The sequence below is a fragment of the Tarenaya hassleriana genome, unplaced genomic scaffold, assembly GCF_000463585.1.
Source record: "Tarenaya hassleriana unplaced genomic scaffold, ASM46358v1 Cleome3, whole genome shotgun sequence".
NCBI classification, from domain to species: domain Eukaryota; kingdom Viridiplantae; phylum Streptophyta; class Magnoliopsida; order Brassicales; family Cleomaceae; genus Tarenaya; species Tarenaya hassleriana.
In genome coordinates this window covers 1,830,291-1,858,123 of record NW_010966177.1, presented here as the reverse complement: position 1 = coordinate 1,858,123, position 27,833 = coordinate 1,830,291, and the positions used below count along the sequence as shown (strand labels likewise).

The 27,833-nt window shown below is 39.1% G+C and overlaps 5 protein-coding genes across 13 annotated transcripts; 3 read left to right on the top strand and 2 right to left on the bottom strand.

The window, feature by feature from the left end:
- Positions 1-986: 986 nt before the first annotated feature.
- LOC104818755 (agamous-like MADS-box protein AGL80) lies at positions 987-2,292 on the top strand. Its single transcript, XM_010548475.2, is given in 2 exon segments — positions 987-1,720; positions 1,723-2,292. Coding segments are annotated over 2 exon segments (918 nt in total). The 5' UTR covers positions 987-1,153; the 3' UTR covers positions 2,074-2,292.
- Positions 2,293-7,085: 4,793 nt separating this feature from the next.
- LOC104818754 lies at positions 7,086-7,735 on the bottom strand. Its single transcript, XM_010548474.1, has one exon. It carries the CDS (start codon positions 7,612-7,614, stop codon positions 7,339-7,341), a length of 276 nt encoding a protein of 91 aa, XP_010546776.1. The 5' UTR covers positions 7,615-7,735; the 3' UTR covers positions 7,086-7,338.
- Positions 7,736-14,823: 7,088 nt separating this feature from the next.
- Positions 14,824-19,199, top strand: LOC104818753 (probable L-cysteine desulfhydrase, chloroplastic). 5 transcript variants are annotated; one of them, XM_019203256.1, is made up of 4 exons: positions 14,866-14,894; positions 15,304-15,343; positions 16,332-16,578; positions 16,674-19,199. In XM_019203256.1, exon 4 carries the CDS (start codon positions 17,364-17,366, stop codon positions 18,762-18,764), a length of 1,401 nt encoding a protein of 466 aa, XP_019058801.1. In that variant the 5' UTR covers positions 14,866-14,894; positions 15,304-15,343; positions 16,332-16,578; positions 16,674-17,363; the 3' UTR covers positions 18,765-19,199. The 5 variants fall into 5 exon arrangements, with proteins under 5 accessions (XP_019058799.1, XP_010546773.1, XP_019058800.1 ...); XM_019203254.1 differs by lacking the exon at positions 15,304-15,343 and having other exon boundaries at positions 14,824-14,894; XM_010548471.1 differs by having other exon boundaries at positions 14,833-15,343; positions 17,327-19,199.
- A 917-nt stretch (positions 19,200-20,116) lies between these two features.
- LOC104818751 lies at positions 20,117-23,417 on the top strand. Of its 5 annotated transcripts, none has more exons than XM_010548467.2 (4): positions 20,117-20,283; positions 20,402-20,442; positions 20,813-21,159; positions 21,255-23,417. In XM_010548467.2, the coding sequence occupies exons 1-4, from the start codon at positions 20,256-20,258 to the stop codon at positions 23,266-23,268; spliced, it is 2,430 nt and encodes an 809-aa protein (XP_010546769.1). In that variant the 5' UTR covers positions 20,117-20,255; the 3' UTR covers positions 23,269-23,417. The 5 variants fall into 5 exon arrangements, with proteins under 5 accessions (XP_010546769.1, XP_010546770.1, XP_010546772.1 ...); XM_010548468.2 differs by having other exon boundaries at positions 20,119-20,328; XM_010548470.2 differs by lacking the exon at positions 20,402-20,442 and having other exon boundaries at positions 20,119-20,328.
- Positions 23,418-24,100: 683 nt separating this feature from the next.
- LOC104818750 (shaggy-related protein kinase alpha) lies at positions 24,101-27,833 on the bottom strand. The gene is made up of 13 exons (XM_010548466.2): positions 27,634-27,833; positions 26,782-26,931; positions 26,613-26,705; positions 26,402-26,461; positions 25,933-26,205; positions 25,750-25,824; positions 25,578-25,634; positions 25,355-25,495; positions 25,184-25,234; positions 24,989-25,084; positions 24,813-24,896; positions 24,612-24,714; positions 24,101-24,395 (listed from the first exon to the last, which is right to left on the bottom strand). Exons 2-13 carry the CDS (start codon positions 26,863-26,865, stop codon positions 24,313-24,315), a joined length of 1,200 nt encoding a protein of 399 aa, XP_010546768.1. The 5' UTR covers positions 26,866-26,931; positions 27,634-27,833; the 3' UTR covers positions 24,101-24,312.

Below are 27,833 nucleotides of genomic sequence, written 5' to 3'. Positions count from 1 at the left end.
AGCGGTTTGGTTTCACAGATTTTGATGGGTTTAAAGCCCAAACGCGGCTCAAACCAAACACGGCCCACTAGCTGTCGGTATTTCGTTTCGATAGTTATTTACGAAATTGTCCAATCTTGTATTCTCATGCTCCGTTTTGTTACAATAGATATTCCATCGTTCTATCGTTCGGTTTCATAATTTTAAATACAAAATATACAAATATCTAACAAAATTTTAAAATTTTGTATATTTAAAAATATAATCGTCCTATGAGTGTTTTTTTTTACGTTATGTATCATAAATATTGCTCCTACATATTTTCGCTCTCTCTCCGTATTTTGAAAGTTTGAACATTTTTTACGAGAAGCGGGTTCCAAAAAAGATGAGAACGAAAACGAGTGCAACAAATGTCCAAAAAAATTTCATAATTTTTGTCCAGCAAATAGTTATTAATGCGAACGTCCAAAAAAGGCAAAAAATTTGAATGGATTTATACATTATCTCTAATTCAATGGTTATGGTTTGGATACACACAAATTTACATAAACCATACATTGTATACAATTTACAGGCTAGCAACCATATATATTCCCCAACGCCACCAACCCACCAAAATTAGAATCTGTCCAATCACAAATGCAATATTACGCTCTTAATTCAATATTTTCCCGTATCTCTCGCCCGATACGACGACGTTTCCATGCCCCATGGATCCAGTACCCGCTCTAAACACCGCAGTGTGAACACTAGTTGTGATAAAAAGATACCTTATCTGGATAACCCTTTCAGTACGTGACATTTGTATGAAATGCTTTAATTTACAAAATTAAAAAATCTTGCAATGAAACTGTATATGATAAAAAATGTAACGTAAATCTCATGCAAATGTGTAAAATGTGGCCCCAAAACGTTGCATGAACCCAACCCTAATTTTTTTTTCGGTGCCTGCGAAGCCCTGTGACATTTTTTTTTTATAAAGTTGGCGGAAATTTTATAACCCGGGGTGGGCCCGAATAAGGAATAACAATATGAAAATAAATAATTAGGATTTACACGAAGATTAATTGCTGTAATTAAATCTGTCATGAGACAGTAGAACACGGCTCTCGGTATTTGCACCCCTTCGACTCTATATAAGAGCCCCCGAAACCACAACACAAACCACCCCAAAATGACGAGGAAGAAGGTGAAGTTGGCTTACATATCCAACGACTCCTCGAGGAAAGCAACGTTCAAGAAGAGGAAGAAGGGTCTCATGAAGAAAGTGAACGAGCTCAGCACGCTCTGCGGGATCAACGCCTGCGCCATCGTCTACAGCCCGTATGATGCGACGCCGGACGTGTGGCCGTCGCCGGCCGGAGTCCAACGTGTCGTGTCGGAGTTTCGGATGCTGCCGGAGATGGACCAGAGCAAGAAGATGGTGAACATGGAGAGCTTTATCCGGCAGCGAATCTCCAAGGCCACCGACCACCTCAAGCGGCAGAGGAAAGACAACCGGGAGAAGGAGATGACCGAGGTCATGTTCCAGTGTCTCATCGGGAACATGGGCATGTTCCATCTCAATCTCATGGATCTCAACGATCTCGGCTTTCTCATCGATCAGTACGGCAAGGACGTGAATCGCCGGATCGAGATTCTGAAGAAATCGTCTGGGAATCCTGAGCTAGTCGTCGGAGAATCCTCCTCCGCCGCCGTTGCTGCGCTGCTGTATCCGCTGCCGATACAATGACTGTTACCTCGGCGATGACCTTGCCGCCTCCGACGGATGTGGGGTCCTCCTCCTCCGTCGCCGTGAACCCGTTTCATCAGTATCTTAATCCGACGGCGGGGATGTACGACCAGACGATGATGGGTGCGGATCCGACGGTGCCGAGGCACCAACACCAATGGTACATGGAGCTGATGAATCACCCCGAGCAGATGGGTTTTGTGGCGGAGGAGATTGGTTTTCCGTTCATGGACGAGAGCCACAACCACCACAACGCCGCCGCAGCCGCCGCATCTGCCCCTCCGGCGACTGTGACAACCACCGTCACCTCCTCCGCGGGTCCCTCCGCCGGTAACTTCTGGTCCGGTGGGTTTTTTCAGTGAAGTGATTGGCTCTAAGTCATATGTGTTGATGATCAGTGTGTAATGTTGCATGCGGCAATGCAAGAACCTTTTTTTTAGGCGTCTTTGTTTCAGAAAAAAAAAAGTGTAGGCGTCGTATCGAATTAATGTAATAAGCATTGCCTTTAATTTTCGTTATCTGTCGTTCGTTGTTGTTGTGATTGTGGGTTTTAATGTATTGGATTGTGTCTTTCTCTTTTATATTTTATGTTATTCGCTTAAATAGTTCATCGGATTTTCTAGAAATCAACTACGGATATGAAGTTAATGAAATTGTAAGATACAACGCTAAAGTTATAGAATATATCATTCCAAATGAAAATAAACTCCATTCAATAACCACATAACCGTTGTCTACGAAACATTGGTATATAATGTAATGTATGCGACAAAACTATATTCCAAGTGATGGAAGAGTTTGTTTGTTCGGTGTAAGACAGAAGAGGCTCTAATTCACGCTTTAGTTAATTGAAATCCGCCATTGTCGAATCTGTAACCTTTCTCAAATAGATGATATTGTATTTTCTCTCAAAATCATTATTAATAAAAATAAGTTTATTTCGAAATGTAGAATGATTGCATCAAATCTCAATTTATAAAATCTAGAGAAATATTTTTTTTTCCATTTTTTATGTTCATCTAAAGTTTTTGATAATTAAACGAAAAATACCGAGTATTTTTTCGTTTCTTAAACATCACGTAACGAAGGCTAATTTAGCGTTTCTTAAAAGTTACGGAATTATACGCGGCAAATAAAACATACTAAAATTTAAAAGTTTAAATTACGCGCGAAAGAAACTAAAATTTAAAATTGAAAAATCTAAACCGGTCCGAGTGAAATAAAATTTAAATAAAGTAAAGAAATAAAAAATATTTGTTTTCATAAAGCATAAATTATTTTAAATTTCATTTAATATAATAAATTTACGGAATTTTGAAAATTCGAAATACATCGATCAAAACAACATAAATCGTTTTATACAACAATTCGTCCTTCTATTTAGTTTTGTTTTTAACTTAGTCTAATTTATACTTGTTTCTCATAAAGCAACAAAAATATATTGTTTGAATAAAATCATTCATCAAATATTTTAATTTGCCACTAAATTTATTTATCACAAAATTAATAAGAATATTTTAGGATAAATTGATAAACAATTTATTTTTATTTTATCTTTATAAAGTAAGAAAACATTCTATAAGAGGATTAACAGCCATATATATACATAGAAAAGTTTTCATCGCCATGATAATAACGTCATGATTAGAAGAATATCTAGTAGAAAAAGACAAAAAGGGAAAATTGATAATGCATTATAATTACACACAGAAATGCCTTTAAATGAGTCCATGGTGATGATGATAATGATGACGATGATGATGATGTGTTTATATTATTGACATTGTACATGATAAGAGGAAGGAAACTGAGAATCTAATTCTAATAATATAGAGAGAAAAAACATGTATTGTGTATATATCGGATTTGTATAATTCTTTTTATTCCGCCCCACGACTTATATATAATCTTTTAGTCTATTTTGAAAACAAATCGTCTCAAGGGCCCAAATAAAAAAAAATGGGTTTGGCCTACACGGCATATATTTCCAAACAAATTCCATATATAGTTTTAACACTTCCAAATGTTAAAATGGGGTATTATAAAAAAAATAATACTCTTATTTTGTTATATAGATTTTATATTATATCATTTATGTGTGATCATCGTAATATATATCATGGTCATATTGATTGCACCGTTAAAATTATATGATGATTATACTAATAATACTGATCATACCATTCAAAATTTATATAGTGGTCATACTGATTATATTGGTCATATAAAAAAATAAAAAAAGGTATGGTTTGAAGTACACATAGCACAACAAAGATCATTTGACATAATACCTATTAACACTATATATGAAAATTAGGTCTCCTTTGTTTTTCTATAAAAAAAATATATATAATAATTCCAACCCATGCATAGCGATCATTAAGATTTAGTGATTTTAATTTTCATTGCAAAGTATAATAAATTTCCACCCTCTTTCTTGTTAACGAATCTAGGGGTCTTGCACAAATTTCCTTTATTCCTACTCTTTGGCGGTCAGTTCGTGTGTGTATATATATATATATGCAATTGTTATATTGATCAATGATCATTCTGAAAGTGTATATAGAGAAAATAGATGCCCCTACAAGAGAAATGGAGGGATGGAAGGATAGAGAGAGATTTGACTGGTTGGTGGTTATAATCTAAAGTTCATGAAATTTGAATTCGAGTGTTGTGTAATGTCTAATCCAATTTGACAGAAACATTTGGAAAAAGGTCTCTCTAAGCGAAATCATTACACTCAAACACAACACACTAAGTGTCTTTCGTTTTCTTGAAGCTTTAAAAGTACATATATATAAGTTATAACCGTACTGTTACAGAATCTTGGACCGGATACGGAGATTAGGAAAAAAAATATCTTAGAAATCTTCACAAACTTTGCTAACCTCAATCATAGAGGATGATCTTATACGTTCTGTCTTCTTTTTTTTTCTAAAGATGGTATAGGATTTTTTTTGAATACCAACAAAAGATGTTAGGACACGGGGGTTTTTTTTTTTTTTTTTTTTTGCTTTGAAAAAAACTTTTTCGCATAATAATATCCAAACATCTGGCTAATTATAAAAGTGCCGTTGTGGACGATCGAGGTCTTTGGGGAGGACATGCGATATGGTATCGCATAAATAATAATCTTTATTACAGACATATATACACACATATCTATATATATATGCCGTCAATTATCATCAATTCACCATGCATCGTATACGTTACTACCATATCTCTTCGGCTATCTTTTCGATAAATTGAGTATTCACGACCTACATATATACACACATTCCAATTTGGAAGATGTTATATATATATATATGTATATATATATATATGTGTACATATTATTACATCAGAAAACACATGTAATGTTGTTGTTACGCACAAGCACAGTCTCGTCGTGCACATAAAATTCCTTGAGGAATAATTAAAAAAAATTGCGAGGATTAATTGTTATGCAGATCTTCCATTAATTATGATTCATGATCAACACTAATTATGTGATTTTTTTCATTAATTAGTGTAACAGATTAGGATCTCTTGGTAGTTAATTTTCAAGATTTTGCAAGACCCAAGCTAGTTAACATGGGTTCCCAACTAGGTGATTACGCAAACTAAGTGATTAGTGAGCGTTGGTATCGAGCACACACTAGCTATATATATATATATATGCAAACCAATTGCAAAACTATGTTACATGAAATACAATGGATCCACCTCAAATTAATATTTCTCATTCTAAAACTAAAGAATTGAAGCATATGATTCTATATAATTACTTTATAATGGTTGAGTTTCCTAACCGACAATCTATCGTTGCTATTGGAAAATAATTCAACAAATCAAGAAGCCATATGCATGTTTATTAATTGTGATCGCATATCGCAAAAGGGTCGGTCCAATTGGACCGGGAAATATATATCAACTCGGAATATTTCGACTTTAGCAACTCTCGATAACATGTCAATTAAATTTTCTTGTTTGGTGTTTCTCTTTTATTTCTATGCGAATCGATGTTCACGATACATTCGCTGCTCATTTTCCATGCTGAGAAATCATGGGATTTAATGTTTTTTTTTTGAGTGCACATGCATACATGTAAATAGATGGTACCCAAGTAAAGCAATCTACAAATTAAAGAAAATAAAAAGAAGCAATTCAAGGGTGAGATTTTTTTTTTTCTAAAGCAATAAAACAAATTAATCAAATCGAGATTCTGCAAGTAAGAGAGGGTGAACGTAAAATGCAAAAAGAGTTCGAATTATAGCCTCAATATTGGCTTTTTATGATTCTTCTTAACTCTCTTTTTAGTGAATAGAAGAAACCTGAGGCTATTATTCAACACGTACGGTGTTATTGCAAAGCAAACCTTGGAAAATGTATATCGAATCATTTTAATACATATCGAATACCCAAACTTGGTTAGTTATCTGCAAACCGGGAGGCAAAACGTTTGTCCCGTCACTAATTTGAACCTAAAGTTTGAGGGGGGATGTACAATCTAAATCACATGGACGGTCTCCGGTCCCGAGATTATTATGGGCTTTGGTATATATAACATTCGGCTACCCAAAAAAAATACATATAGAAGCTAGTGCTATAATACATGGATTTTGTAATTTGTATGTTGTTAATTAGTATTGTAATATCAATCATATAATATATATATATATATATAGTACAAAAGATGAATTACGGGTAAATTTGTAAGTGTCTAATGAGTGTGGAGATTGTATTGTTGGAGAGGCGAGAAGAGCAAGAAAAAGTTAAAAAGGACGAGGGACAGAGGAAGAAAAAGCGGGCGAATAAATGTACTCTAAATGTACCTTTGTCGAATAATTATTTTGTGTTCTTGGAAAGAAAAACCACGACCTCCCTTCATGCGCAAAAAATATCGCAGCTTCCAGATTCTACAGCTGTATCCAAATCTAATATACATATATCAATTTGAATCCTTCATCTTTTTACTCCGTACCTTTGGTAAAACCGTAACAAAGTTAAAACAAATAACCAAGGAGTTTAAACGATGGATATATGCGATGTCCATGAGCATTAATTAGCAGTCATCATATATAATTGCAGACGATGTTGAAAACTGCCTTATTTTGTTAATATTAAGCCTTTTTTTTAAATGCAGATACCCTTTTTGAACGTTAACGAAACCGCGTATTGGAAATTTCATGCCATGAGAGACCTCTCTCTTTTTCCAGGGAGAAAGATTCGTACTCGGTCGGTCCATTGTATGCTTGTTTTTGTTTTTTATCCAGAAAGAAACGTAAACAATGTCATATCTTATGAAAATAAGTATGTTACGATGGCATAAACATATGTAGCGGGAAATGATGGACCGACGATTATACGTCCAAGATTGAGGAAAATATATATACAAACAGCGTTTTTATACGAATCTCTTTATTTTGACATAATAGTCCACACAAACTACAGGGAGCAAGAAGAGGAAGAAGAATGAGAGAAATCAAGAATAAGAGGAAAAAAAAGATGTAGTGGACTAATTTTCTAGACAGAATCAACAAATTTTTTTCTTTTATGGCAACACTTGTCTGAAAAAGATCCGAGGAGACAAACTATACAACGATTTTTAGAGAGATATATGTTTCAATCTTCGGTCCTCCTCATGCCCTTTCGGATTGGTAGGGGGGAAGGGTCTGGCGTTCCGATTCCGAGACCCTAGTGGCATGAAACTTGGCTATAAAGGCGGAGGCTTTCCGGTCGATGCCTGGCTCGGCCACCCAGTAGCGCTTGTCCTCGTCGCTGGCCCATGCCTTGCGGGTGTAAACGACGTCGTCCCACGAGTCGTGCTCGACTCGGTGAGACCTTCGCGGTTTGAAGAAGCTCAGGAGAGAGAAGGACGATCTCTTGCTGTGTGATCTGTTGTTGTTTCCTCCCATTTCTTTCTCCTGCAGTGTTCTTGCTTTTGATACCTTGTCTAGGGTTTTTTTTTTGGTTTAGGACAAAACACAGGAAGAAGAGGGAGTGTTTGAGTGTGAAGAGATATGTTCACGAGCTTCTTGTTGCTGTTCTCCTCTTGGTGCCAAGTGGGGGGCTGTATTTATAGGGGAAAATGACTCCCATTTTTTTTCTTTTCAGTTTTTTTTTTATAAAATTTTTTGTGGAAAATTATGATTTAACATCCGGAATTTTTATAACAGTATGATTTATTTGTGGAAAAATATTATTTTTCACACGTATACTGACTTTTTTCGAGAGTGGAAATTTGAAAATTAAAGATTTGTTTTATGAATTGTTATTCTTTAATTAATGTTACATATTATGTGTGTGTGTGTGCATACCAAAAAAAATCTACGTGTAATTTTTTATTTAAAAATTATTTTGTAAATATGTCACAGAGAAATCGAGAGCGAGACTAACTGCGTGGTCGATTTGTTTACGATATGCATGGAGAGTCATCATCGACAAGATAGACAACAAATTTGTTCTCTGATGGGAAACAATATTTATCTGCACGGATATGAATAATTAACGAGAACAATCAATTCATTTAACCAATAATTATTATATAAACCCGGATTAACAAAAATCAATATGGATGATATATATAATATCCAAAATAAAATTATAACGGCGATTATGTTTTTTTAACAAAAAAAAAAAAAGACAGGCGGTAGGTATGTAGTATATCGTAGAAATTTCGGAAATCGAGATCTAGAAGATGGATTAGAGAAATGATTAATTGATGATTAAGGCATTGAAAGTCTTCTGAAATAAAAAGGTGGCAAAAGTTAGGCAAGAGTAGTTAAGATTGGTGAGCGGAAAAAAAAAAAGAGAGTGTTTGGATGTTCCAATAAAACATGTTTTTTTAATAAAAAAAATTGAGAGAGGAAAAAGAAAAGACCAAACAAAAAAACAGAACTTGGATGCCTAACCAATGCTTTTTTTTTTGCGTGTGTTGTCAATTAAAATAATAATAATTAAAAAAAAAAAAACAAAGACAGACCCAGACACATGATGAGCTTTTGCCTTTCCTTTGTTAATGTTTTATATTTTGCAAGAGCGATATGCCGATTTGGTGATCTCTTTTGCTCTCCACGTGTCTCCATCTCGTGACCTTTCATCTTTTTTTCTCTCAAGATTCCTTTCCACGAGATGGTATGATCGAATTCATGTCTATATCAAACGATTTAACGTTCACCTAGGTTTTATTTTATTTTAGTCTCAATTTTTCAAAAAATAACTAAATCGGTGTATGCCCCCCAAAAAATGTCTTGTTGATATATACGAATAAATAATTACAAAATTTAGAATCTGATTTTTCGTTGATTTTTTTTTGTAACGACAGCGGAAACTCAATCACATTCTTTCAGACATGGTGATAAATCTTTCGACTCCACATAGTAGTTTATAAATGTCGTGAAACCGGTAAATCATCCAAATAATGACAATTTGGCTAGAAAGTGGAATCGAATCTATGATCTTTTAAGAATTGGAATACATGGTTTATAATTTTTTTTACATTGGTATTCTTCATAGAAACATGCATGATTATGGGAATCCGATACAACATGTTTATAATCGGTAAGAATGTGATCGCAGTAAACACTACAGGATTCGCATATAATTAGCACCCAAGAGGCTGATCAATATAATAATTAAATAATTTGGTGGAATGCAATGGATTATAAACATAACAATATAAACGCTACAATATTATATTATATGATTTTTTTTTTAAAAGAGAGGAACAGAACAGTCAAAAAGTTAAGTGAAAAGGATTCGGCAAGAGAATAAAAATGGGGTTCACTCTACATTACAATTTTTTTAAATTTTATATTACAAAAAAAGCTCTGCTTCCTTCGTTTCCCTCCCGGTGGAATATATCCAACAACTACGAGCTAACAACAAATTCTTCATAACACATTAATATATATATATATATATATATATATATGCATGTATATATGTGTGTGTATAGTCATCTTTTTTTATTATTTTATTTTACAAAATATCTTGATATTTGTTTAAGCTATATAATCTATGATATTCTAATATTTATATTGTTGTTAATTACAGCATAAGCAAACCCACCACAAATGGATGTCATTCCTGAATTTGACAGGGAATATTATAAATGGGTAAGTTTAGTTTTGTTCTTTTGGAGATTCCCGTAAGTAATTATCATTGGTGGGTTTTTTGTTTCATGATTGGTGAACCAGTTTTAAACTAATATAGTTCCTTTAAAATTCCAAAATATCAACAAAAAAAATTCCTTACGATGATAAATTAATGGTTTAAATATAGATAAATGTCCAAACAAACTGGTAAAATAATAACAATATAAGTGCAAAATCAGCTTATGCTTTGATTATAGATTTGTGTCAATGTATCCGTATCCTATTATAGTATAATTTTTTATAATGAAATATGTTTTCCAAATTATTCATCTTATACTAAAGTTCATATAAACAGAATTTTCCATTAGAAATAATATAATGAAAGAAAAAAAATAGAATTTTTGCAAGATTTGCCAAAAAATACAGAAAAAAATACCGGTGACTGCAAATGCACGTTAACTCTAAAACCCTAAAACTATATTTACGATTTTATCGAATCAGATATGAAAAAATTATGTTACACGCAGTTATAAAATAACAGAAACAGATAAAATAATGATTATATATATATATATATTCTCATCACACACTATTGCTATTACAAAGTTGCTCTTCTTTACTAAAACCAATCATATAGCAAAGAAAAGGGCATACACAGCACGCAAAGCTCGAGATTTATTTTATTTTTTAATACATGAAAATCAAAGCCAACAGAATTGGTAAAAGACCAACTTGTACCAAAGAATCGTGTCCCTTTAAATTTTAATTTGTTTTAACAATCTTCTCTTTATTAGGGTTCATTGCATATTATAGTATTTGTTAAATCTTATAATTTCTTCCCTTAGCTGTAATCAATCACAAATGATAAATGGTTATTATTATTATTATTTTGAGACGAAACGAATCGAAAACAAATCGCTTTCTGCACTGATTCTCAAAGTCTTTTTTTTTCTTATATGCTTTTTTGCTTTTAGTGTAATGGTAAACAAATCTCTCCTAATCTTCAATACGAACAATCCGATCTTTAGGCTTCTAGTCCCTCGTGAAACGGCATGCTGTTTCTCCCCACCTTAGAGACTTTAGGAACACGTGGATTAATTTACGTTTACTAATTACTAGATTATTCAATTATTTTCGCTTAGGTTTAGATGTAAACTAGATGATTTTCGGTGCAAAACATGAGTTTAAATTTTGTTAGAATGAAAAAAGAATGATAGTTGGTGTATTTGAAGTCGGGTTTTTACATATAATTGGGACGTGGTGATATCGTATATGTGAAGTCGGTATCAGAATCCTCACGGCCACTCCGACACTCGTACGTGCTCGAATCGAAAGACACCGGAGATTTTAACGAGTTCGGTTACCGAGTTACCTCGGGCCTACGTCTCGGCCGGACGGTGCCGGCGAATCCACTAGAGAACGGAAAGAAGTATCGGAGAACAGAAGCTCGGCGGATCTCCACAATCCGGAGCCTCACCGAGGAGAAACCGAGACAAGAACAAGAGACCCTTACCGATTCGACCCTTGCTTACCGCGTCGTCGCCGTCGATCTTGCTCCGTCGTCGCCGAGGAGCTCCGGCCACCTTGTCTCTCTCTTTTTCCCCTCACGATCGCCTTTGCGATCTTCTCTTTTTCTTCTCTCGAGCACCGTGCCGCATCCCACACGAAGTGACGGAACCCCTTAGGGTTTCATTAACCCGCTACTCAAAACGCAACGCTTAGCCAAAATGGGTCGCGTTCCTTTCTTCAGCAAATGGGCCATGGGCCGTGCGAGCGGGCCCAACAATCTCCACCTTGGTGGAGAAAGGAACTTGCAAGGAAATAATAACAAATAAAAACGCTAGTGGAATTCGCCGTTTCCAGCACCGATCGACTTTCGTCGATCCCTCGACTTTCGTCGGAATTTAAACGCAAACTTACCTGACTTACCTCACTTACCTGATGTCGCGGAGTTAGTCACATGTCGCCCTCAAGCTTCCCGTCGATGACTCCTCGTGGCCTCGTCGCCTTATCCCGTCACCGATCAGCTCATCTATACCTGAAACACTTGGTAAACGTGTTAGAACGTTCACCCCGATAAGACTCGAACCGTAGTCCTATCCCGCGTTGCCCGACCGGCAAACGCTACCCTCGGTTGTATGACTCCCTAGACCGTCTAACTAACCCTCCTAGTAAAGTCCAAGGCTATACCCGCTAGCTAACCCGAGGATTACACCCGACGTCTACCCGTCTCCTAAGTCTATCCCGACTTTCCCGAGACTAACCTGAGTCATACTACCGAAACCCGCTAGATACCTAGCCCGGATCCCCGTGAAGTCTATACTACCTATAGGTATACGACTTCTACCCTCGGACCCTAACCTGCCAACTAGAATTGTCCCACGGTTTTGTCCCGTGAAGACGTTCCTAGTCATCTACGATGCTCCACCGAGAATAAGAGACACGTGAGTGCACGTGCTCCACCTCGAGAGGGAGTGTCTATATTGTTGTTAATTACAGCATAAGCAAACCCACCACAAATGGATGTCATTCCTGAATTTGACAGGGAATATTATAAATGGGTAAGTTTAGTTTTGTTCTTTTGGAGATTCCCGTAAGTAATTATCATTGGTGGGTTTTTTGTTTCATGATTGGTGAACCAGTTTTAAACTAATATAGTTCCTTTAAAATTCCAAAATATCAACAAAAAAAATTCCTTACGATGATAAATTAATGGTTTAAATATAGATAAATGTCCAAACAAACTGGTAAAATAATAACAATATAAGTGCAAAATCAGCTTATGCTTTGATTATAGATTTGTGTCAATGTATCCGTATCCTATTATAGTATAATTTTTTATAATGAAATATGTTTTCCAAATTATTCATCTTATACTAAAGTTCATATAAACAGAATTTTCCATTAGAAATAATATAATGAAAGAAAAAAAATAGAATTTTTGCAAGATTTGCCAAAAAATACAGAAAAAAATACCGGTGACTGCAAATGCACGTTAACTCTAAAACCCTAAAACTATATTTACGATTTTATCGAATCAGATATGAAAAAATTATGTTACACGCAGTTATAAAATAACAGAAACAGATAAAATAATGATTATATATATATATATATTCTCATCACACACTATTGCTATTACAAAGTTGCTCTTCTTTACTAAAACCAATCATATAGCAAAGAAAAGGGCATACACAGCACGCAAAGCTCGAGATTTATTTTATTTTTTAATACATGAAAATCAAAGCCAACAGAATTGGTAAAAGACCAACTTGTACCAAAGAATCGTGTCCCTTTAAATTTTAATTTGTTTTAACAATCTTCTCTTTATTAGGGTTCATTGCATATTATAGTATTTGTTAAATCTTATAATTTCTTCCCTTAGCTGTAATCAATCACAAATGATAAATGGTTATTATTATTATTATTTTGAGACGAAACGAATCGAAAACAAATCGCTTTCTGCACTGATTCTCAAAGTCTTTTTTTTTCTTATATGCTTTTTTGCTTTTAGTGTAATGGTAAACAAATCTCTCCTAATCTTCAATACGAACAATCCGATCTTTAGGCTTCTAGTCCCTCGTGAAACGGCATGCTGTTTCTCCCCACCTTAGAGACTTTAGGAACACGTGGATTAATTTACGTTTACTAATTACTAGATTATTCAATTATTTTCGCTTAGGTTTAGATGTAAACTAGATGATTTTCGGTGCAAAACATGAGTTTAAATTTTGTTAGAATGAAAAAAGAATGATAGTTGGTGTATTTGAAGTCGGGTTTTTACATATAATTGGGACGTGGTGATATCGTATATGTGAAGTCGGTATCAGAATCCTCACGGCCACTCCGACACTCGTACGTGCTCGAATCGAAAGACACCGGAGATTTTAACGAGTTCGGTTACCGAGTTCCCTCGGGCCTACGTCTCGGCCGGACGGGGCCGGCGAATCCACTAGAGAACGGAAAGAAGTATCGGAGAACAGAAGCTCGGCGGATCTCCACAATCCGGAGCCTCACCGAGGAGAAACCGAGACAAGAACAAGAGACCCTTACCGATTCGACCCTTGCTTACCGCGTCGTCGCCGTCGATCTTGCTCCGTCGTCGCCGAGGAGCTCCGGCCACCTTGTCTCTCTCTTTTTCCCCTCACGATCGCCTTTGCGATCTTCTCTTTTTCTTCTCTCGAGCACCGTGCCGCATCCCACACGAAGTGACGGAACCCCTTAGGGTTTCATTAACCCGCTACTCAAAACGCAACGCTTAGCCAAAATGGGTCGCGTTCCTTTCTTCAGCAAATGGGCCATGGGCCGTGCGAGCGGGCCCAACAGTATATATATGATGATTATGATACATGATAAAAAATATTATAATAATATCATGGATAGTATGATTTAATTACTCATTTCATTTTCTTCTAAATCTATCTAAGCCCGTCAACCTAATACCCCTAGAACAAGTGTATATAGAATTCGTCTTGAAAACGGCATACTGTTTCGTCGAGCCCAAAACACACGGCATGTTGTCAACCAGAAACGACGCCCATGTCAAATTCGTAACGGACAGACGACAAGCATGTTGTAGAATTCGTCTAGAAAACGGCACTGTTTCATTGAACCCAAAACACGGCTCGGCAAGCAAGTCGTCAACTAGAAACGACGCCCATTTCAAATTCGAAATGAACAGACGACATGCATGTTGTTAATCTGGGTTCTGGGCTTCGAATAATCTGTCTGGGCCCACTAATTCGATGGGTTGATTTGAACAGGTTGCTTTTGTCTGCTCTCACCTGCCCTATATTTACATCCCTTTTTTTAAAAAAAAATTTCCAAATAAAAAATAAAAACAATAATAGATATGTATATATTTGGGTATATGTATATGCTTATACAGAACCATAGACATACATCAATGTTGAAAAACTTCCCAACCAAACCTAAGGAACTCGGTTCAATTAGTCCTAAAACATTACCTGTTATCGGGCCGGAAGTTTACCTAGTTAGCGCGCCCGAAGAATAGCAGCTAGGGATCCTACAAAAAAAAAAAAAAAAAAAAAAAAAAATACCCGACGCATCGGAGAAGAGAAGAACTCGAATCAACTCCGGTGAGTCTGAAGCTCTGAATCTTAAATTTTCCGGCGTTCTTGTAATTTAGTTCGGCTTCGATTTTTTGTTACCTGGCCCTTTTAGGGTTCTTTGAGAACGAGATTCATATATAATACCCGCTTATTGATGCTTACGCATTCCTCTGGTTAGAGAATTCCCGTTTTCCCCCCCTCTGGTTATTAGTGAATCTGCTGGATCTTCGATGTGAATTGCTCATTGAATAATGCATGTGAAGCTAAATCACTGTAGAAATCTTATTTTGGCGTTGGGGTTTTGAATATCTCTTCTCTGCTTCTGGGTTTACCAGAAGAACTTGTATGATATCGGCTACGTGTTTCGGAGATGGTTCTGTTGTACTGGTTTTAAGAATCGATTTAACGTTTTCTGGTTTTTGTGGATGCCAATTAGATTTGACATATCAGAATGGAAGCAGAGAGAGAAGTTTTAGGTTAGTTCACAATTCTTAGACTGTGTTCTTGGGAATTTTAACATGAATTGCTGATCCTGTTGAAATTTGATGTTTAGATTTGGATTCTGTGTTTGGATCATTCTACTAAGAGATATTTCTGACCAAGAAAACCCTTACATGGTATTAAACGGTGCCTTGCTTGAACGCAAGGTTTATATCGAAGTTCAATCCCTGAGAGTAATGTCATTGATGCACTCTACCTGTCTCGTAACTGTAGAGGCTGGATGCTTTATATGGAAATTCAATTCCTGAGCATGTAATCGATAATATATTTGATTGTTTGAAAAGATTCGCATGTTTGGACCTAAGATTTATTCGTGAAGTTGTGTCATTATCATATATAAAGTTTAAAGAGATATGATGCATTGTAATACTCGGTTTTAGATGATGACTGGTCACCATGATCCATGTGTTGTGTTTCCTGTTAGGAGATATGGTTGTTGACATAAGAGAAATATATGGATCAGTGATAGAATGTTTGAAGTTTTTTAATTTCTTATAGAGTTGGAAGTTTTTTTTAACTTTTCTAATAAGCGGTCCAATATTTTATACTGTTTCTATTAATTGTTTTTTGCCTTTTAATAGCACCATGAAACAATTTTTTTCTGATGGGGGGAAAAGCTATTAAAGGGTTATGTATGTTTTTGGATCCCTAAACCTTAGCAAACATACCGACAATACACCATTGCTTGTGATTTGTTTAAGGTTTAGAAGATCCAAAAACCGTGGTTCATAGCCACGTGCTCTAATCCTCTGAGCTACAATAAAAGGATTGAGCCGAGTTTATCTATTGATTGGCACTTTAATAGTTTTTTCTCCATCAGGAAAAAAATAACTCATACATAGTTATCGAGAGGCAAAAACAGTGAACACAAATAACATAAAACATTGAACCATTGATTAGAAAGGTTAAAAACTTCCCAACATTATAGGAAGTTAAAAAAAACTTCCTCCGTCCGTCCAGCAGAAAATTTTGAGCTGGAGGGTGTCGAGCAAGTTTCTCTATACGCAAAGATATCGGGGAAAGGAAGAGGAGGAACTGGAAAACACTGGAAAGAGGTGTGTTTTCTGGGATCTGTGTCATGAGCAGAAGATTCATTGCAAAGTGGGAAAGATCTTCTTCTAATGTGAACTTTGCAACAAAAAGTATAAATCTGTGATGGAGTTTGAAGATGCCACTTGAGCTCATACCATCACAATACAACCATATGAAGGTAACATGGACTTCTTCTTTGATATTTTTCTATACATCAAAACAACCATATTGGCATTTTTCATTGTTCAAAAAGAAATGAGAGTGAATGCATAGGGGGAGCAGCAGTGTCCGGAGAGAGGTAGATGGCTAATGAAATGCGCTCAAATAAATAGTCTATCGCTTATGTTCCTTAAATGTTAGTAGTATTTGCCAATTGTCATGCATTTGATGCGGATTTAAGCTCTGTTTACTTCTTTACCCGTCTAGGGCCGAAGCAAAATGATTCAAAAGATCCAAAACTTGGATAGTTCAATCGGTAAAATGGATGTTTAACGTCTTTTGAACATTGGGTTCGACCTTCAAGTTTGGAGACTATACCTTTTAGTCTCTAGGATCACTTTCTCTCTCAAACTCTAAAGGACAGAACTTTATGATCATTTCTTGGGTTTAGTTTCACAAAAAAAAAAACTCACGACCACAAAAAAAAAACAACATAAAAAACCTGTTGTAAGGATGTCAGATACAATCACGAACCCTCTTTGCTCATCTTTAACACGTGCGCGAGCGTTTCTCTCTGTTGTTAGGTGAGACCACCCTCCTACCTTCCTCGACCCTGACGTGATACGCACGTGACTTTACTACACGACAAAAGATCCCCCGCCCCTCGTCGTCGCAGCAGCCCACTTCCCCCAACTTGTCTCCATCCCCTTTTATAATAATGGAGTCTCCTCTCATTCCTCCCCTCTTTTCCATTTTCCATCTCTCAGGGATTTTCAAACTTGGGATCCGTCTTCGTCGTCGTCCATGGCGTCTCTTTCGTCTCCGCCCGACGAAGCCGCCTATCGTAACTGCCATCCCAAGAGGCTCTCGTCTAATGGCGCCATCGAACCCACCTCCGATTTCTTCAAGCGACCCAAAATTTGCCCTCGGTCCTCCAATTTCAACTCTCCCATCGAAATCGAATCCGAGTTCTCGCACCACGATTCATCCTCCGCGCGAATCAACAACGGAAGCTTCGGATGTTGCCCGGCTTCCATTCTCGTGCTCCAGAGGGAGTGGCAGCTCCGGTTCCTCCGGCAGCCCGATCGGTTCTACTTCGACGATCTTAAGCCCAAAATCGCCGAATCCAGGGCTGTGATCAGGCGCCTCATCAACGCCGACCAAGTCGACGAGATCTCCCTCGTCGATAACGCCACCACCGCTGCCGCAATCGTGCTTCAGCAGACCGCCTGGGCCTTCCGCGAGGGACGGTTCCAGAGAGGGGACGCCGTGGTCATGCTCCACTACGCCTACGGCTCTGTCAAGAAGTCTGTTGAGGCTTACGTTACACGCGCCGGTGGTCACGTCATCGAGGTACAACTGCCTTTCCCTGTCGAGTCGACGGACGAAATCGTGGGTCGGTTTAGGAACGCTCTAGAGACAGGGAAAGCCAATGGTAAGAGGGTTAGGTTAGCTCTGATCGATCATGTGACCTCAATGCCTAGCGTCGTGATCCCCATCAAAGAACTTGTGAAAATCTGCAGAGAAGAAGGTGTTGACCAGGTGTTCGTGGATGCTGCTCATGGAATTGGGTGCGTTGACGTTGACGTGAAAGAGATTGGTGCCGATTTCTACACGAGCAATCTCCACAAGTGGTTTTTCGCGCCACCTTCTGTGGCGTTCTTGTACTGTAAGAAATCAGACAGTGCTTCTCCCGATTTGCATCACCCTGTTGTGTCGAGTGAGTACGGAAACGGGTTGGCCATAGAGAGCTCATGGGTGGGAACTAGGGATTACAGCGCTCAGTTAGTTGTTCCTTCGATCTTGGAGTTTGTAAACAGATTCGAAGGTGGGATCGATGGCATAAAGAAGAGGAACCATGACGCTGTGGTCGAGATGGGTCAGATGCTTGCTAAAGCTTGGGGAACGCAGCTGGGTTGCCCGCCCGAGATGTGCGCGAGTATGATCATGGTCGGTTTGCCTCCCTGCTTGGGGGTCTCTAGTGATTCAGATGCTTTGAAATTGAGAACTCTTTTGAGAGAAAGGTTCAGGATCGAAGTCCCGATCTACTTCCGCCCACCTAAGGACGGAGAAATTGATCCGATCACGAGCTATGCCCGGATTTCTCATCAGATTTACAACAAACCCGATGATTACTACCGGTTCCGGGATGCTGTGAACGAACTTGTGAATGACGGGTTTAGATGCACGTCTCTACCGGATTGAAGCCGGTATCCTCCTGGTCCTGACCTTGTAGTAATGGTTTAAGTGCATTGTCCCAAAGAATAAACGTCCAATGTTTCTACATTGCCAAGTTAATAAGCTGATGGTTCTGAATATTAACAGTTTCACATTTGGATCATACTCGATGTTCGCAGGAGACAAGACATGAGTGCCGGGTCGAATAAAACATCTCAGGTGGTCATATGGTTTAGGTACCATGGCGATGGATATGAAATAAGGATTGTATCTGAGTTTAGTTTTGTTGTTTCTGTTAATCCCCACTTTCTAACTAACATGATATAATGTATTTATGAATGAATATTTTTGTATCTATTTTCTGTTTCAAATAACTAGGATTTGACTTTTGGGGTTTCGGCTAAATCTCGAATTGGCTATTTTTGGATTACATGGGTTTTGTATAAAAATATTTTCATTCAACTTTTATGTATTTTTTTGTTTGTTTGGTTTCTGGATTTAGATTTCATTTTCATTAAAATAACATTTAAAAATATCTTTGTTTTTTATTTTATTTTTCAATTATTTTATATTTGCATTAGATTTAGTTAATTTGATTTTAGAAAAGAAAATATATCCTATTAATTTTAAGTAAAATGCTGTTTTGATACCGTTCAATTCATTCTAAAGCGGATTTGGGCTTGGAAAAAAAATGTGAAAGCATTGGAAAGTCATATTTCTTGAAAATGGAAAAGTTGGTGAAAAATCATGGTGGTTGACGGTTGTGAAACATTTTCAGAACATGAGATTTTGAAAGGGAGGAGGGACACGTTAAGATTCCGCGGTCAACATCCAAAGATATATGCACGTCATCTTCACAAAAATAAATTTTTATTTAGCATATTTTCTATCACATTATGTTTATGAAAAATAAGATCTTTATTTCTACGACAACGACAAAAATTAGACTACGAATGGACGAGATTAGAGTTTTTGTATTTAAAAAACCAAAAAAAATAACCAATCAAATTTTTATAAAATTAGTTTTATTAAAAATTTGAAATACCAGTTTGATGAAAAAATTAATTAAAAACTAAATTTTTTTTTATTTTCAAGATCAAAATCCAAAAATTTAAAACTATAAACCAAAAACTAAAACTAAAAACTATTGCCATTTAAAACCTTAACTTAGGTTATTTCTTCTTTTAAAATAAAAAGAGTAACTAGTGGGACCCACGACCGGAACCTCGTCGGATCTGACGTGGCATGGCTCTGATTTCTGTCTTATCTTCGACCATCGGTTGGAAGATCCACTTCCGTGCTCAACAAATCCCCGTCTTTTTTCCCCCTCGTATAAAACGAAAACCCTGTAATTATATTTCGATTTTGTCTACAAACTATAGTTTAATTTCATTAATATAAAGCCCACTACAAGTTAATTTAATAATTTCATTAAACTAAAACAACAAATATAACAAGAGGGTCCTTTAAAAGGTTCTCTCTCTCGTGCTTCCACTGCGGAGTTCATGTTGTTTGCCTATGACGCCTTCCCTCGTCGATTTCACCGGTTCCTTCTCAGAACCTCACAAGAAATTCTCAATTTCGGATTAGGGTTTGTTAATTCTCCGTAATTCCGTGTAAATTTCCCATCTTTCTGCCTTTTGATATGCAATTTCTTTTTCTAGGGTTCTTGCCACGCAATTCGCTTCCGGTTTACGATCTTCTGGTAGGTTATATGAATATTTCCTGGCTGTTCGATGGCATCAGATACTTTTCTGCTGTGGATAACGCTTCTGTAGCTGTGGGGTTGGGTGGTAGATTCTTGTTATGTCTCGATGAGAAAAGGGAATCAATAATCTGGTTAGGTTTTTACCCTAAATTCGTGAAATTGACGACTGGTTAGGGTTCTTGATTGAGGACGGGACAACAAAGTTGAAAGCTTTCTTTTGATTTGACCAGTTCTCATCATCTGTCTGCCTTCCCCTTTTTGGCCATTCGATTGCGATTGTTTGCTCTGAGTGCCTTATTCAAGTCCTCGGTTTCAAATGGGGGTTTTGTGGAGTTTGGGGTTTCAATGGTTTGGCTGTGTAATGCAGGATATGGCGGGGAAACGGATCATAGCGATATGTATGGCCGGAGGGGAATTTCATACAGAGAAGGGGGGTTGCCTTTCTTACAAGGGCGGCGATGCTCATGCCATAGACGTAGACGAGCAGATGAAGTTCACAGACTTTCTGTCTGAGATTGCAGAGATGTTCAACTGCGACATCGGGACGGTGTCTTTGAAGTACTTTCTCCCGGGTAACAGGAAGACGCTAATCTCGATCTCGAACGATAAAGATTTGATGCGGATGATCAAGTTCCATGGCAACTCGGATACCGCTGATGTTTATATCATCACAGAAGTAGATGTTCCGGATGTTTCGAACATGCCTGGTAGCAGGTAATTCTCTCGAATTCCTCGGAACGTCTATCTCTCGTCCGTCTTCTGAACTTTTCCGGGACAGCCGACAGGTAATCTTACTCTCTCTGTTCCAGATCAAGCAGAACGACGCTGTCTGAAGCTGTTCTTCCGTTTCCTCCTCCGATGAACATAGTGGACGACATCATGGATGATACAACAGAACCACAGCCAGAACTGGAACCAGAAACCGACCTTCCCCTGTCGGTTGTTGGCATGGAGCAAACCGTAAATCATGCTGCAGATGCCCCGATGGATATACCTCTCGATATGATGTCGGTTATTCCTGTCCCGAGTCCGAAAGGCGACAGGCTCATCGCCAAGGCAACTCAGCAATGGCAGAACACAATCACGGGGGTCGGACAGAGATTCAACAGTGTCACGGAGTTCCGGGAAGCACTGCGGAAGTACGCAATCGCCAATCGGTTTGCGTTTCGCTACAAAAAGAACGATAGCCACCGAGTGACCGTCAAATGCAAGGCCGAGGGCTGCCCCTGGAGGATCCACGCATCTCGGCTATCTACTACTCAGCTGATCTGTATCAAGAAAATGAACCCGACGCATACTTGCGAAGGCTCGGGTGGGACTGACGGGCTTCACACGAGTCGGAGCTGGGTAGCGAGCATTATAAAGGAGAAGCTGAAGGTTTCCCCGAACTACAGGCCGAAAGATATTGTCAACGACATCAAGCAAGAGTACGGAATCCAGCTGAATTACTTTCAGGCGTGGCGCGGGAAAGAGATCGCGAAAGAGCAGCTTCAGGGCTCGTACAAAGACGGTTACAAACAACTGCCAGTATTCTGTGAGAAGATCATGGAAACGAATCCTGGCAGCCTTGCCACCTTCACGACGAAGGAAGATTCGAGCTTTCACCGCCTTTTCGTCTCGTTTCACGCCTCGCTCTATGGTTTTCTTCAGGGTTGTCGCCCGCTCGTGTTTCTCGACAGCGTACATCTTAAATCGAAGTATCAGGGGAACTTGTTGGCTGCGACTTCTGTCGATGGCGATGACGAAGTGTTTCCGCTCGCATTCGGGGTTGTGGATGCAGAGACGGACGATAACTGGCGATGGTTCTTGCTTCAGCTGAAATCCGCGCTGTCCACATCGTGTCCGATCACGTTCATAGCGGACAGACGGAAGGGTCTGCGGGAATCGATCCCCGAGGTTTTCGAGGCTTCGTTCCATGCGTACTGTCTGGGTCACTTGACCGAAGAGCTCATCAGATGCCTGAAAGTACCGTTCTCTCATGAGGTAAAACGCTTGATCGTCGAGGATTTCTACGCTGCGGCATATGCTCCGAGACCCGATGCATTCCAGAGATACGTCGAGAACATCAAAGGGATCTCGCTCGAAGCCTACGACTGGATCTTGCGGAACAGCCAGCCCGATCATTGGGCAAACGCATATTTTCCCGGATCGCGTTACAACCATATGACGTCGAATTCGCATGAGCTCTTCTTCAACTGGGCGTCCTACACGAACGATCTCCCGATCACACAGATGGTCGACATGATCCGTGGTAAAATCACGGATCTGTTCCACGCGAGAAGAGCCAACATGGCTGAGACAGAGGCCGCGGGAAGGCTGACGCCCTCGATGGAGGGCAAGCTTGAGAAGGAGAGCCTGAAAGCGCAGACGCTTTGCGTGACATTTTCGGCAGACAGCAACGAGTTTCAGGTCCGAGGGGACACGTATGAGGTCGTGAACATGGACCGATGGGACTGCAGCTGCAAAGACTGGCAGATGAGCGGCTTACCGTGTGCCCACGCGGTCGCTGTCATCGCCTACATTGGCCGCAGCCATTACGATTTCTGTTCCAGGTACTTCACCCTCGAAAACTACAGGCTAACATATTCGCAGTCTGTAAACCCGATCCCGTCGCCAGACCGAGAGATCCCGAGGGATAGCTCGGGGGGTTCCGTGGTGACGGTGACTCCGCCTCCGACACGGCGGCCGCCCGGGCGGCCGGCGTTGAAGAAGCCGGAAGCGGCGGTGGGGCAGGAGGCGATGAAGCGGCAACTGCAGTGCAGTAAGTGCAAGGGACTTGGCCATAACAAGTCTACTTGCAAAGACGATCTTTTAGAGTGCTAATTTAGGAGGATTCGCTCACGCTTTTTTTTTCTTCCTCAGGTTTTATATGAACCTCTAACCACGGCTTCCATACGTTCATGAATCTTTTATTGGATTGGACAGTAAACAAGTCATATAATAATCTGTTTCCCCGCTTTTACAACACTGAATTAATTCTTCTTCTACTCGTACAACAACAGGAGAAAAGGGCGCACGTACATTATCACATCATACATAAGAGGGCATAGATCTCTGTTCCTTTTGTTACAAACGTTTTTTTAGGGTTTGAGGATGTGGGAAATCTCACAAGCCCAGCCAGGGGCACTGCTTTCTGGCGTGATCAGGGACTAACTTCGCCACCATCTCCGCCGGCACTCCTTTCAGCTCTGTTTCACCAAAAACAAAAAAAAAACAGACTGGTAAAGCCATGTTTCTAATCAACTTTCATGATCGGAATCTCGAGGAGTATTGTCGGTTCATTCTTTGCGATTCTCCGACAGTAACATCCAGCCGAGTTTTCCACCGGCATTTTTTCCCGACATTCTTTACTCCATCTGGACCTAATAAATAGGGTTGTGAAAGAAAGACTCATGGTGCCGTACCGTGAGGCTTGAAGTTGAAGTCACCCCGCCTCCGACACGGCGGCCGCCCGGGCGGCCGGCGTTGAAGAAGCCGGAAGCGGCGGTGGGGCAGGAGGCGATGAAGCGGCAACTGCAGTGCAGTAAGTGCAAGGGACTTGGCCATAACAAGTCTACTTGCAAAGACGATCTTTTAGAGTGCTAATTTAGGAGGATTCGCTCACGCTTTTTTTTTCTTCCTCAGGTTTTATATGAACCTCTAACCACGGCTTCCATACGTTCATGAATCTTTTATTGGATTGGACAGTAAACAAGTCATATAATAATCTGTTTCCCCGCTTTTACAACACTGAATTAATTCTTCTTCTACTCGTACAACAACAGGAGAAAAGGGCGCACGTACATTATCACATCATACATAAGAGGGCATAGATCTCTGTTCCTTTTGTTACAAACGTTTTTTTAGGGTTTGAGGATGTGGGAAATCTCACAAGCCCAGCCAGGGGCACTGCTTTCTGGCGTGATCAGGGACTAACTTCGCCACCATCTCCGCCGGCACTCCTTTCAGCTCTGTTTCACCAAAAACAAAAAAAAAACAGACTGGTAAAGCCATGTTTCTAATCAACTTTCATGATCGGAATCTCGAGGAGTATTGTCGGTTCATTCTTTGCGATTCTCCGACAGTAACATCCAGCCGAGTTTTCCACCGGCATTTTTTCCCGACATTCTTTACTCCATCTGGACCTAATAAATAGGGTTGTGAAAGAAAGACTCATGGTGCCGTACCGTGAGGCTTGAAGTTGAAGAGCGGAGGGAGGAAACGTCCGTTGGGCAAACGAGCGTTCGGATCTCTCAGCTCGTCAAAGAACGGATGGACCAATGTATCAAGCTGCCATTTCGGGCATTACGACATCAATCAGAGATCACAATTGTAACAACGAACAAAGAGCTGAAAGAACGAGGAAGGCAGGTTCGAAAAACACTCACAGCGGTGCAACGTAGATTGGGAGAGTACTGAAGAAGACGCGAGACTAAATCCACAGCTTCAGGAGGCATCCGCTTGTGGAATATCTGCAGACACGAATGATAAGACTCGTCATGCCATGCCATGTCAATGTTGCATGAGACTTTTCGAACATGTATATGAAGGTGTGTAAATAAACCTTGTGCCATGGATGAGCTTTGATCTGTGGAAATTTGAACTCCGTGTAATTAGGGTTCATGCACTTGATTTCCTCCCTCGTCGGCGTTCCCAATACCTGCAATAACACATACATTGGATTCCCATCATATCAATCAAGTTGTCGAAAATGGGTACATGTAGTGAAGAAGTACATAAACAAGGGTAAAGCTAATACCTTTATAATCTCCACAAGCTGATCAACGCCGCTTTCACCTGGGAATAGGGGCTGTCATTAACAGAAGATACATTTGTTAATTCAAATTACTCCAGACCCAGTAGAGCAGAACCTGCTTGATGTGGGATCTTATTTACATACATACGTATATATATACATACACACACACACCTGTCCGAGGAGGAGCTCAGCAAGAACACATCCTGCTGACCAGATATCGATAGCTGTAGTGTACTCAGTTGCTCCAAATATAAGTTCTGGTGCTCTGTAATATCTCGAGCAAATGTATGATATGTTCGGTTCTCCTTTTACCTGTTGCAACACGTAACCGTTATCAAAATGATTGAAACATCATTCAAAAATCGTAACTCAGATGTGAATTCATTGGACGTACCAATACTTTCGCACTTCCAAAGTCACATAGTTTCACTTGGTGAGTGTGAGGGTTTACCTGAACCAACATAAGAAAAAAAAAGTATAACTAAAGTGTAAAAGGGTACAACTAATTCAAGGAAATTGATGTACGCATAATGCAAATCCCCGGATTTACATATCTCTTCACGTACCAACAAGTTCTGAGGTTTAATGTCGCGATGGCACACTCCAATGCTACGGTGAATGTATGATAAGGCTCTAAAAATCTGTCATAGACATAGCGAAGAGACTTAAGTTAGTGAACCAAAAAACTACACAGCCCACAAAGCATATTAGAGATGTGATTGTATAGAGAGAGAGAAAAAAGCATTTACCTGATATGTGTAGAGTTTGACGTATACCAGAGGCATCCTTTGGCTAAGTTTGTTGTAGTGTTTGATAACACGGTGAACGGTCTCAGGAACGTATTCAAGGACAAGGTTGAGGTAAAGCTCGTCCTTTTCGGTTGTGGAGAAGAAACAGTGTTTCAGAGACACAACATTAGGATGGTCGAGCAGCCTCATGGTTTGCAGTTCACGGTTCTTGTACCTGCGATCTTGCAGTACTTTCTTAATTGCGACGGTTTCTCCTGTCTCTAAGCATTTTGCCTGAATCATCAACAAAGAAAAATGGGTACAGATTTATAGTCAGTATTATTATGGATAGACAAATATTGTAGTGTTTCTTGAAATACAAACCCTGATGGATCGTGGGGTCAGCAGTGTTCCACAGAGTAACTCTGAATACCAATCAAACTACCGGGAGAAAACATAAAACATCAGAAGAGATGAAGGACAAACTCACTTGGAAAACAACGCCGAAAGATCCGTGTCCAACAACCCGTTCAGCCATGTAGCTGATAGTCTGTGCCGTGAATTCAACAATTGAAAGATCAAAATTTTGTGACCATTCCAAGGCAAGAAATGAAAGATTTGATACGTTTAAGCAGGAGATTTTCATCAAGGGTAAGAAGAATATCCAACTACATGAAAAGGAAAGTAAAACAAGAGAGCACCTGCTTCGGTTGGCCATTCTTTCCACCAATAGTCGTCACTATTATGTGACCAGTCTCCGTTCCATTGCCATCAACAACTGTGGCTTCCATTTCCTGCAACATCATCAGTTCAGTCAGTTGTCTGCAACAACACAAAAACACCATAAGTGTCGATCGTTGCCAAACCCACTTTATCGTCTCGGATTTTCATGTCGTTCATCTCCTCGGGCAACTTATCAACCCCGGAAGCAGGAGCTACGCCCACCGAGGCCATCTTCCGCTACAAAAGAAGGGTTCCTCCTTTGTAAGACCTCAGGCTTGACAGAGGCAAAAACTCAACCTGCGTTGGCAACAACACGGTAGCAAGATAATGAGTTACATTAACAACAAGAAAAGGGGGCTACTAGTGGTTGATTTCTTATATTATACTGTGCAATATAGTTGTTTACTCGTTGAATTTCAATGAAGAACCCATTTCAATAGCAAGCTATCCAGATATGAACAAGAACAGAACTTCAGCAAAAAATAAAATCAATAATCCGATCCCCAACAAAAAAAAATCCAAGACGCACGTCAAAGATATACATAATACGAATCAAGTGGCTTCCTTACACATTAAAAACAAACAAAGCTTGAAATTTCACGGGAAATCTGAGAAAATTTGCCAGAAAAGGCAAGACATATCACAAATTATAGAACCCTAGACGGAAACTTCTTAAATGGGAAGAAATGCCCGTACATATACACGGAAAATCGAAAATTTCAGACACCCAGACAACAAGTTCGGAAGATCCAGACCCAGAACATGAAAATCCAACTCGTTTCGGCAGATAAACGAAAACCCACAAAATCAGAAGGGGAAATATTTCAACAAGAAGACACGACCCATTAAAAGATCCGACGCCATAAAAGCGGATCTGAAGCTAAAAACAGCAAATTTTCACATAAATAAACATGAGATTCGAGGAAAGCAAACAAACAGCCCAAAAATTTGAAACAGGAAACCAGACCAAACCCAAAACGAAAAAGACTTCATACGTACCGAAGAAACACAGAAAAATCCAGATCCAGGAACACAAAGGTCGTAGAGAGACAAAGATCGTAGAGAGAGAATCAGAGGATAAACAGATCCATAAGAAAGATTTTGATGAAGAATCCCTTGTTATTCGGCTTCTCCAGCTTTTCCTCTCTATTTTTTTTTCCCCGATGAATGAGAAATTTTTTTTCCCTATCTGTGGCTGC